The sequence below is a fragment of the Rhincodon typus genome, chromosome 10 (genome assembly GCF_021869965.1).
Source record: "Rhincodon typus isolate 14 chromosome 10, sRhiTyp1.1, whole genome shotgun sequence".
In the NCBI taxonomy this organism is placed as follows: domain Eukaryota; kingdom Metazoa; phylum Chordata; class Chondrichthyes; order Orectolobiformes; family Rhincodontidae; genus Rhincodon; species Rhincodon typus.
Genome location: NC_063341.1, coordinates 28868157 through 28880589, shown reverse-complemented (window position 1 = coordinate 28880589; position 12433 = coordinate 28868157). Strand labels below are relative to the sequence as shown.

The 12433-nt window shown below is 42.1% G+C and overlaps 1 protein-coding gene across 9 annotated transcripts in view; it reads left to right on the top strand.

The window, feature by feature from the left end:
• The first annotated feature begins 2485 nt into the window (after positions 1 to 2485).
• dock7 (dedicator of cytokinesis 7) overlaps positions 2486 to 12433 on the top strand; it is a 171199-nt gene continuing 161251 nt past the window's right edge. For 8 of the 9 annotated variants that reach the window (XM_048601895.1, XM_048601894.1, XM_048601893.1 and 5 more), the window contains exons 1-2: positions 2486 to 2556; positions 4826 to 4928. In XM_048601895.1, coding sequence (XP_048457852.1) covers positions 2519 to 2556; positions 4826 to 4928 — 141 coding nt within the window. In that variant the 5' untranslated portion in view covers positions 2486 to 2518. Of the gene's footprint in view, positions 2557 to 4825; positions 4929 to 12433 lie in introns of those variants that run through there. The other variant, XM_048601897.1, reaches the window with a different exon arrangement.

Genomic DNA, 12433 nt, shown 5'->3' with positions numbered 1-12433 from the left:
ATTAATTAATCCTGTCACATCACACAATACCAAGTCTAATATAAACTGTTCTCTGGCCAGTTCCAGAATGTGCTGCTGTAAAAGAAACTGTCTCAGAAGCATGGTATAAACTCCCTATCCAGGCAATTACTGTCGTTCTGTTTCTTTCAACATTTCTTCTTGTGTTCTTCGTTCCACATTGTGGTTACTGTTAGGGGCCTGTAAACGACTCACCACAAATGACTTCTTTCCCTTGCTATTCCTCATTTCCACTTGAACCAATTCTGCATCCAGATCTCCTGAACCAAGTCATGTCTATCTATTGCACAATTACCATCCTTGATTTACAGTGCTACCCTTCACCTTTACTAAGCTTCTTATACTTTTTGAATGTCAGTATTCAGGACCCAATCCTTATCATGCCAAAATCATGTCTCCATAAAGGCTATCAAATCAGTTCATTTACTTCAATGTGCACTATCAATTTGTTCACTTTGCTTTGAATGTTATACATATTCAGTTTTGTCTTTTTATTATCTTTGTAACATTTTGATTGTATATTGCTAAGGTTTTTTTCTCTATCCCTCTCAGGGTAGCATTGTTGTAAGCATTGCTGTCTCACAGTGTCAGGGATCCGGGTTTAATTCCAGCCTTGGGTAACTTTCGGTGTGGAATTTGCACATTCTCCCCATGTCTTTGTGGACTTCCACTGAATGCTTTGGCTTCCTCCCAATGTCCAAAGATGCGCAGGTTCGGTGGATTGGCCTTACTAAATTGCCCATTAGGTCCTGGGATGTGCAGGCTCAGTGGATTAGCCGTAATAAATATGGGATTATGGGATTAGGGTAGGGGTAAATCTGAATGAGATGCTCTTCAGAGGATTGGTGCAGACTTGAAGGGACAACTGGCCTCTTTCTGCACTGTAGGGATTCTAATCTATGATCCCTGCCATCCTCCATTTCCCTTATTATTATTTTCCTCCATTACCTTGACTCTATTCTTTGCTTTACCACATCTTTCCACATTTGATTCTTTGCCCCCACTACTTAGTTTAAAATTCTCTTCATTTCCCCAGTTATATAATTAGCAAGAAACTGGTCCCAGCACACTTCAGGTGTAGACAATCCCAATGTAACACTTTCCACAGTATTAATACCAGTGGCCCACACTAGTCTTTCAGGCATGTATTCATCTCTCCAACTTTACATCCCAAGCCAATTTGTAGAAGGTTCAGGTAATAATCCAGAGATTATGCTCTTTGATGTTTTGCTTTCAATCTAATTCCGAGCTCTTCATTGCTTCTATGCAGAACTTTGTTTCTAGTTCTACCTATTTCATTGATACCGACATGGACCATAATCATCAGATCCTACCTCACCCACTGCAACATCCTTTCCAACCTTGGCACCAGGCAGTTAACACAGCTATCTGGACTTCTGCATTTTGCTGCAGAGAATGGTGTCAATTCCGTACACTCTATTACTATTATATTTATTGGTGCAACTTACACTTTAAGTGCTTTCAGTGCCATGATCAGTTAGCTTATCCACCTTGCAGCCCTTGCTCTCATCCAAACAGGTAAGAGATCCTCAAACCTACTGGTCAATTGCAGAGGTTGACATGCGTGCCCACTGGGTCCCTCTACTTGTTTAGCTCATAATCACATCCTCCTATTCTTGTCCACTGATCAGATCCGGAAATCCTAATTAGGTGGTGTAAGAGCCTCTTGGTTAAAGAATCAAGGTAACTTTCTTTGGCGAGTTGCAGTGTCAGTAGTTCAGCCTCCAGCTCACACATGTCGAGTCAAAGCTGATCCGACTTCAACTTCATAGTGTAGATGTATTTTTTTCTGAATCACAATGGGATCTAGGAGTTTCACGTGCTGCAGCCTTGACATACCATCTGTCCTGATATCATTAATGAGTTTTAAGTAATTAAATTATTTCTGTTGCTTTCTTTTCTTTTTATTAATTTTACTCTCTGTTTCCTCAAGCAATTTTGTATCCATACTACTATCTCCCTTTTATTCCAACACCCTTGACAACAGCGTTCTGTGGCGCTTTGTCAAACTTGTCAATTGTGGCCAATTCCTTGCTAGTTCTAAAACAAGAGCAAAACATTCAAATGCTGTAAAGTTGATCTAAAATCAGAAAATGCTGGTAATACTCAGCAGATCTGGAGGCACTTGCGGACAGAGAAACAAAGTTAACGTCCTCAGATGGCGCAGTCGGAGCTGGAGGGACAGTTCTTATTCAGCAGTACCCGTATTTCTTCTGATGTGTAGTGGTATCTTCATCCTTATTGTTTCTTTGTGCAAACAATGGGGACAACCTCTCGAGAGTACACGACAGCGGGCGAGTCCCTCCGCTGAATCTCTGACCATTCCTTGGTGGACGATTGCTCCAGTCGTCGGTGTATTATGGTACAGGTCGCAATCCTGGGTGTATTACGGTAGAGGCCCCAGCCTCCACTGTCCTCCGGCCGGGGGCTCTGATTTCTTGCCGCCGCCGCCCTGCTCGTTCTTCTTCTGCTGGTACAAATGGCCGAGCGCCGCGCCTTCGCGCAGAAAATCAGCAGGTAAACGATCTCCCTTCCCGACTGCTCCGCTGAACCGTAGCTGCCCCTTGAACAGCGAGCGGTCGGTAGTGGAGGCCTGAGCGCCCCCGGCTGCCCAGCCCAATCCAAGTAGCCCCCCCTTTGTCACCCCCCCCCCCCCAAGAGGAGCAAATAAAAACCCCGGCATTGGGCACAGGGTATCGTATTGCAGGAGTAACGACCAATGTGCTGCAGCTAATAAACTAAAATGCAGGATATATATATATAATTGTAACAAATAAATGGAAATAGTCGAAGATTCATAAATGATTGATTGCGATTAAATCAGGGCGGTTTTAAATTCTGTACAACAGCATCTAATACAATAGTAACATTCACTACACAACCCACTGTAATGTGAGGAGATGTGGTGTGACACATATTCGGCAGAAAGCGCAGCGCTGGGCACAATGATGGGATGTAATTCACATTGTATGTTTAACACTACGGTGTGAAATATAATCTGCAACCGAAATGCAGTATGGAAGAATACTGGAGAAAGTACCATGATGGACATTGTGTAACTCAATAGGATGCAATTTTCTTCAGTGTACTAAATATTATAAAAGGCAATGTGACATCCTGTATCAATAAACAGTGTACATTATGTTAAGTAAAAGGTACACGAGTAAATGGTGCAAACACGACGTGTTATTCCTGGTTAACCTTTGCAGTACACAATTAATGCTGTTATTCTGCGCCCAGGGAAACTTAATTAAGTGTAAAAAGTAATTGAACTATTAAAGTATGAGTTTTTACATATGGTAAGAAAATGAAGAGTCATCTTGAGCAGGTTTTAAAAAGATGATTGAAGTCCAAAGTACAATCTTAAATCTCAAGTGATTTTAAAGGATTGCCAAATATCATCTGTAATTCCATGGCAGTCTGTAAAATATACCCTTTTTGAATTGGAAAAAACAAGTGTCAGTATAAAACATGCTGCATCTATGCATAGATAAAATATTTTTAAAATCTAACTGAAAATGTTTCATGTCAAGGTTTTGAAAGACTTAAAGACTGTTTAAATATCTATAAATTATAATGTCTAAACATTTTTTCAGAATTATTACTTAACTTTGGGGAGGAACAGAATTTATAGTACTATATTCAGAATTTGCAGAAATTGGATCTTTATTTGAGTCACTCTACTTAACAAATGTGATTTTAAAATGCAAAGGTTTAAATGAAACAATGATGATTGTGCAACGATGGCAATTTGCACAATGCAGTCAGAAATTGGGAAGCAAATTAGTGATCATGGAGCTTGTACTGGTGAATTTCATTTGTGGAATCTGCACGAAACTCTAGAACGCAAAAGGTGTCACAAAAGAAGGTCCAATTTTGGCCTGCAATTTCTGTCTTATTGCTTCCTGGTTCTCAGCTTCTATCACTCATTGAAAGGTTATAATTCTGTAAAGTGGTGTAAGTCTGACGTTACTTGCATTGCAGTGCAACTCATTCCAAACCAACTTTTAACATCAAAGTTTAGAAAATGCCTTTGAAGAATGATTTACATAAACATCATTTCGTCCAATAATTCTAATAATGACTAGATGATAGGGAAGAGTTTTATCCAAATGTAGTTTAGAGAAATTAGCTGAGTAGAGGACAACAGTACGTTTCTCTAATTCAGAGTTACACCTTTCCCAAATAGCCATTGAGATCAAGATCAAAATATCTCCCAAATCATATATTTTTGACACCCAACCTAACACCAGTTAATTCACCAAAGAGCAGAATCAAACTTAGAACTTTCTCGGGTGGTTTGACTCAATATCACAATAACTAATGCATTTATCCCTGACTTATCAAAGGCATTGAATAGTTTTGGGTTTCCACCAGAAAAGCAAGGGCTTTGCAAATCATCTCCTCTACATCAAATTAAATTTAATTTATAAAACATTTTTTTCTAAAGACTTTGCATTGACCCACATGTAAATGATTAAATTCTCTAGAATTCTGAGTTGCATTGTTTCTACAATAAGTGTTATATTTGCTAACCTTCATTTTTTATTATGTCACATGAAGTTGATACATATTCTAAGCAGGAGTTTAGAATACCCCTGTTTTATACATGAGGCCAGGTACTCCACAGGTCAAATTTCATGGTGTAATTTCTAATGTTACCCTGCCATAGTATTGTAGAACTTTAACAAAAATGTTGATGTGTATTGTATCTAACCTGGATACTACGATATGCTTGAGATTCCTGATACAATATACTGAAGTAGAATATTTTTCTTCCATCTAGGACTGTAGCAGCTGAAGTCAGGAAGCAGATTTCTGGCCAATATGGCAGTTCACCACAGCTGCTCAAGAACCTCAATGTAGGGGCAAATGTTTCTCACCATTCAGTAAGTTAATTTGAAAAAAATCTCTTAGAATGCTCAGAAGTTGTTGGCTTTTATTTTCCTTGGTAAGTCTTTTTGTTAAATCTGATGCTCAATTAGTAATCACTGCTCAGAGTGGAGCAGAACCATACAGAACAACAGTCTTATATTTGATCTTGGGTATGTGCTGGGATAATTGATCCTCCATCAAGGTAGCAGTAGGGTTTCTGTACCTAGCTCTTAATTTTCTATATATCCATTCCTACCGTAAAATACTAGAGTGGGGAAGTTGAAGGAGCACGGTTGAGCTCCACTGTAAGGGTATCTGCAAACAGTCATGATTGTTGACAAAACAAACAAATTTCAGTCATTACTGGCTGGGAATAGTAACTTTTTTTTGTTTAATATAGGAAAAGTTTGAGATCCCAGGTACTTCCAAAGAAAATAAATCCATGAGATAATATGGTTTTGAAGAATCAATATAAACTTTACAAAAACAAAGTCAGAACAGTGAAATAATTTACAATTTATAAAAGAACTTCCACGCTAACACCCAGAATTAACATGAGGTAAATATGGGTAACAAAGTGTGATTGTACACCACACAGAGCACATCAAATATCACAGGTCTTTAAGGCACATTCCACAGATTTCTCCACCCCCACGTTAGTAACACTGTAGGTAACCAAACACTTAGAACTTATTGAATGATTTTAAGCTAATTTAATTCTAACTCCTCCTGGACTGCCATTATGGTAATCTTTGCAACCACTACATCTTGGCTAAATCAACCATCAGCTGTCTTTATAGCTTGTCACTTCTGCTCTGTTTCTATCAAAGAAGCACAGGCATACTTTTGAACTGCCATTTGGTTTTGCATGTTTTGGTAATTACTAAAGTCCAGCATTTTAACTAACTGAAGAAGTAATGAAATTGAAGATAATGCCCTTAAACTTCCCACAACTAAATAAGTAATCGTTGTGACAACGAAAAACTAAAAATCAAAAATAAAACAGTAAAAGTGGGAAAAGTAGGATAGGTTAGTCAGTGACTCAAAGCAGAAAAGAATGTTTAAACTTTAAAATGGAAACTTGTTGACAGTACTGGAAGATAAATATGTTGTATTTACTGTATTAAGTATGTTGTATTCGCTGCTGAAAGAATGCTCTCTTTTTTACTGGGAGAACAAATGAAATTTGAATGACTGCCTTGTCAAACATCCATTGTTTCTGTATAGTAATGAACAAGAATTTTAATCTATTTTCTATTCTGAAGAAGATAAAAGGATATATTAACTCTACTGATACTAAGTAACCCTGTTTCCAACATTTTCTGTTTGCTGATGTAATTAACTTGTTTGTTGAATTGAACGTTTATTTCGTTTGTGAGGTGACTTTAACTGCGTATAAAACATAGGAGTACTCCATGCTGATAGTGGATGCCCAAAGTAAACTGTTAAATTTCCCATCAATGTGACCATGGTGTTATTTTAAATATTGTACTAAACTTCTAGATATTTCAAGATTTATTTCTTCAATGAGTTTGATTACTTTATCAATTTAGGAATTTGTTTTTAACTAAGTACACAAGTAAAAGATCATGAATGTAAAGAGGATGGTAGGTATGAAGTCAGCGGGGAGGGGAAAAAGTAATTTGTGGTACATGATCAAAGAATTACTATCAGTACTCCAGGACTGAGAGTTTTGAATTTGTTTCCATTAAATTTAAGATTAGTTTTAGTTATAAGGAGCTAAAGCAAAAATGCACTTCTGGGTAAGATTTATGGTTAAAATATTTGTATATGAAAGCTTTTACTTTTCCACAGAGCTCAATGGCAGTTTCGTACAAACTAATTACTAATTTTTAATTCAGTATGCAACTGAAGTAGCAGTGCTAGAGTTAGTTGAACTGCCTGTGTTTTAAACATAGCAATCTGGGATGTTGGTTACAGCTGTCCTTAGCTTGATTGGATCTCTTCCCCTGTTCTCATGAATATTACCCTTGACCTGTCCTGAAGTATGGATCCACAGGCATCAGCAGACTGTTCGCACTTTTGCCAATTAGCCATTCTTCATGTTGAGTCAAGACACTGTGCTGGATATTTTAAGCACAGTGGAGATGAAGTTGGATGCAGCAGGTGAGGGAAGAATTGGAGAAATAGTGGACAGCCGTGTAGGGACACCTTCCTGATGCATTTGCACGTCTGGGTAACTTCACCAAGGTGGGCTGGGAACCAATTTGGCTGATTGGAGGTAGGCCAAACAGAATCATTTTGAGCAAGTGCGGACATTTTACAAACACAACTGACTTCTTGCAATGTGCTGAGGCCACCGTTTGTTTGAGGTAGACCGCTGGGAACAGGCCAATGCATAGGGCTGCAGAGGGGTTTCTCCTTCATTCCAAAGGATTCAAGAGTCTTCACTGAAACCTTCGATATGGCCATCAAAATCCTCTTCATGTTATAGCATTCTTGCAGTGCCCACCTGCTTCAACAGTGCCCACCTTTTCCATGGGGCCTTCAGAGCTGCTGCCCCTCTGATTGGGCCAGCATCTTCTGGTATATACTAAGGATGATGAATGGGAAGGCAATCGATTTGGCGCCTACCCCCTAGAAGATTGTATCACTGGGTTGAGGAGCTCTTTGGTCTCAGCGTTGAGGTTTTGAAGCCCCATGGGAAAATTCATCCCAAATGACTGTCTGTATTTATGTGTGAATCACTTCATAGCTAAGCATAATCTTGTCCTAATCTTGAGTGCAACAGAAGTTATTGGATAAAGATCACAGGAGAGTGACCAGAAATCATAAGTTATGTAACTTTTTACCTACACCAGGAATGCTAATATGAATTGTAGAGCCTCTATTGCCATTCCTACTGAACATCAACTGTCTTAGCATAGAGCAAAGATTGATCCTATGGACTGAATTTTACCCAAAATCACCTAAGTTTCAGTTTTGATGAGTTTCATGGACGATTTCTTGCTAGTGAGATTTTTCATGCTATTCTCTGAAGCTTGTCTTATTACCTCGGCACCACCAGTCTATGGCAGATTGCTTATCCTGTCTTCCCTCTTGCCAAAGGTGGAAGTACTCAAGATTGCAGGGACTTGCTGGATTTCCGATGGCAGTGCCGTTTTTAAAACCCAACCATGCATGTGGTCAAGTATTGCCAGCCAAGAGTTGTTCCTCATTGTGCATGTACTGGAAGAGCAACCAAAAGAAACATCTTGCAGGGCACAACAGTGGCATGGCGGACATATCATTGCACATTTGTCAATGTATTGCAATTTAAGAACTAAAGCCGCACAGGTTGCCTGACCTTGCCATCATCCTATCTAAGAAAGTACATCTCTTTTCCCCCAACGCCCAGTGTAGTCTAATATCTTCTAATTGTTCAATGTGGGACCATCACAGACAGAAAAGTCTTCAAATGGTTGAAAACTGTTACTTCTATTCAGCAACAGCAAAAATGAAGAAAATATAAACAAAAGCAGTATTTGGGAACAGACAGGACTGCTTGCTTTTGAGCAGTAATAACTTACAGTCAGTGAATGATAATCTTATCCAACTCTTATCTATTGGAAGTGGGTGCCAATTAAGTCCAGTCTGGTTTGTTGTGCCCGATGTTGCATGGCTCTATCATGTTGAGGGTGTTCTTTCTCCTGCTCAATGTATTCATCTTCCTCCTCATAGGACAGCTGCTGCTCTCCCAGCTCTTCACAGGCCATCACATCCCCTTTTAGCTTGCACTAATCATGTAGAACACAGCATGCTAGGATTGTGTGACACATTATGTTTGGAATGTACTGCAAGGCTTCCCCTAAACCAATCCAAGTATTGGAACCTTATCTTCAGGAGGCTCATGATCTGCACCACAGTGGCTCTGGTTGAAGATTGATCTGTATTGTATCTACACTTGGCCTTAGTCAGGTGCCTGCATAATCGATTTGTCAGCCATGGTTCCAGAAGGTAGCTCTCGTCCCTCAGTAACCATGCTTGTGAGGCACCTGGCCCTTGACATTTTAGCATACTCTTCCATACAATGGGACATGGAGGACTCCATCAAGGACAGCCATGGAATTCTTCAACATAGGAACCTTTTTCTGATAAATGTAACGGAAGCCAAGTTGCACAATTACAGTATGAGATTGTCAGTGGTGTATGATTATTGATACCTTATCCCCGACTGCCCAAGCCCCTGGACTGATGTAAGATGCTGCCTTTGGCTTGCTGTACTGTGAAAATCTGTGTGAATGCTGTCCTCCTTGGCCTAACTGAGGGCTACTTCCCTTAGGCTTTGAGACACGGCCACCTGGTTTAAGTATATGCAGAATGTGACTGATGACTGCTGGTAACCATGACAAGTTGCTTGGCTTTGTGTCTGCTAAACACCAAGGCAGTTCAGAAGTGCCCTGAGCCTTTAAGCTCTGGCTGATGGGGTAAATTGCAAAAAAGGCAATGCAAAGCATAGTATCCAAGCGGACACAAGGTGAGTGAGAGCAATTGAGCAACCATGAAATGCACCCTGGCCCATTCGATAGTGCCTGTCCCTGTGTGCAAAGTGTCCTGGCAGTAACATTGCAACAAGAGGTGCAGTTGTGCTGCAAAGTGCAGCATTGAAGTGCAGAACCATATTGTACGTGAATCGGAGATGTGCTGTGGTGTGGTGAGGTTGGTACATATCTGGTATCAATATCCATAGACAGAGGTGTGTTTTAGGGACGGGTTCTGGTGCAGGTGAGGGCAATCGCTGCTCATGGAGGGTGCCCTGAGATATTGGGGAGTATTGCCCAAGAGAGAGGCCAGAGGAGCAAGCGGCAAGTTAAATCACCAGAAAGCTGCTCCAACTTTCATGTTCGGATTTGGTGCCATGCAGTTTTTATCTGGTAACTGGAGAATGGGACGCAGATATCAAAGTGGTGAGGTTAGGTAATAACAACATACCAGTATATACAAATAGGCAACTTGGTATTCCTAGTGAGATTCTTGTGTTGCCATTGGTTGGTGAGTTAAATATTTTGTTTCTCAAGATAGAGAACCTCTTTTCTGCTGATCTTGCCCTATTTTCTTCAATGACTCTTCATTGTCCATATCGTTCAGAGGCTTGGACAGTTCCGCAGATAGTAGGAACTGTAGATGCTGGAGAATCTGATATAACAAGGTGTAGAGCTGGATGAACACAGCAGGCCAAGCAGCATCATAGGAGCAGGAAGGCTGACGTTTCAGGCCTAGACCCTTCTTCAGAAATGGGGGAGGGGAAGGGGGTTCTGAAATAAATAGGGAGAGAGGGGGAGGTGGATAGAAGATGGAAAGAGGAGAAGATAGGTGGAGAGGAGACAGACCTGTCAAAGAGATGGGGATGGAGCTAGTAAAGGTGAGTGTAGGTGGGGAGTTAGGGAGGAGATAGGTCAGTCCAGGGAGGACGGACAGGTCAAGGGGGCGGGATGAGGTTAGTAGGTAGGAGATGGGGGTGGGGCTTGAGGTGCGAGGAGGGGATAGGTGGGAAGAAGGACAAGTTAGGGAGGCGGGGACAAGCTGGGCTGGTTTTGGGATGCGGTAAGGGGAGGGGAGATTTTGAAGCTTGTGAAGTCCACATTGATACCATTGGGCTGCAGGGTTCCGAAGTGGAATATGAGTTGCTAGAAACCGATATCCATTTCAAGCCCACCGACTCCCACAGCTACCTAGAATACACCTCTTCCCACCCACCTTCCTGCAAAAATGCCATCCGCTATTCCCAATTCCTTCACGTCCGCCGCATCTGCTCCCAGGATGAGGCATTCCACTCCCGCACATCTCAGATGTCCTCGTTTTTGAAGGACCGCAACTTACCCCCCGCTCAGTGGTCGAGAACACCCTCGACCGTGTCTCCCGCATTTCCTGCAACTCATCCCTCACACCCCCTCCTCGCAATAACAACCAAAACAGAATCCCCCTCGTCCTCACGTACCACCCCACCAACCTCCGGATCCAACGCATCATCCTCCACACTTCCGCCGTCTGCAATCCGACCCCACCACCAAAGACATTTTTCCCTCCCCACCCTTATCTGCCTTCCGGAGGGACCACTCTCTCCGTGACTCCCTTGTCCGCTCCACACTCCCCTCCAGCCCCACCTCACCCGGCACTTTTCCCTGCAACCGCAGGAAGTGCTACACCTGCCCCTAAACCTCCCCCCTTATCCCCATCCCAGGTCCCAAGAAGACTTTCCACATCAAGCAGATGTTCACCTGCGCATCTGCCAATGTGGTATACTGCATCCGCTGTTCCTGTTGTGGCCTCCTCTACATCAGGGAAACCAAGTGGAGGCTTGGGGACCGCTTTGCTGAACACCTACACTTGGTTCGCACTAAACAACTGCACCTCCCATTTGCGAACCATTTCAATTCCCCCTCCCATTCCGCAGACGACGTGTCCATCCTGGGCCTCCTGCAGTGCCACAACGATGCTACCCGAAGGTTGCACGAACAGCAACTCATATTCCGCTTGGGAACCCTGCAGCCCAATGGTATCAATGTGGACTACACAAGCTTCAAAATCTCCCCTCCCCTTACCGCATCCCAAAACCAACCCAGCTCGTCTCTGCCTCCCTAACCTCCCCTTCCTTCCACCTCAAGCCGCACCCCCATCTCCTACCTACTAACCTCATCCCGCCCCCTTGACCTGTCCGTCCTCCCTGGACTGACCTATCTCCTCCCTAACTCCCCACCTACACTCACCTTTACTGGCTCCATCCCCGCCTCTTTGACCAGTCTGTCTCCTCTCCACCTATCTTCTCCTCTTTCCATCTTCTATCCACCTCCCCTTCTCTCCCTATTTATTTCAGAACCCCCTTCCCCTCCCCCATTTCTGAAGAAGGGTCTAGGCCCGAAACGTCAGCTTTCCTGCTCCTCTGATGCTGCTTGGCCTGCTGTGTTCATCCAGCTGTACACCTTGTTATATCGACAGTTCCACTGTGTGTCTTTCCTAGTCTGTCATACCTTGGGTTTACAATGAGCAATGTCAATTCATCAAGTCACCCTTTTAGTTGTACAAAAACAGAAATGCATCTGTTACGTAATTGCTATTTGCATTTGAAATGTAAATAATGTTTCATACAGGGCTTGATGAACAATTCCAGTGGTGCATATACAGTAGACTATTAATATGATAGTTCTATAAATGTTTGAAAATGTGTAAGTACAATTAAAGTAGCTAATTACATTGAAAGTAGTTAACAGCTCGTGAGAAGTAAGTCTCAGGAGTTCACACTGTATTACTTGTAGACTACTAAATTGGATCCAAGCCAGCTGATGAAGTAGGAAACAAGAGTTCAGCATTGATAGCAGGTCTGTTCACAGGATGCGTTCTTAGATCTCTGCCTTCTGATTACCCCTCAGTGCCCCAGCATTTTTAATCAACCCTTTGTGCACATGCTATGACATTACTGCAGGGCAGGTGGGACTTGAAGCTGGACGTCCTGGCTCAGAGATAGGGTCACTACCAAAACTACTGGCAATTACTTTTTTTCCATCAACTTTTTCAGACATAT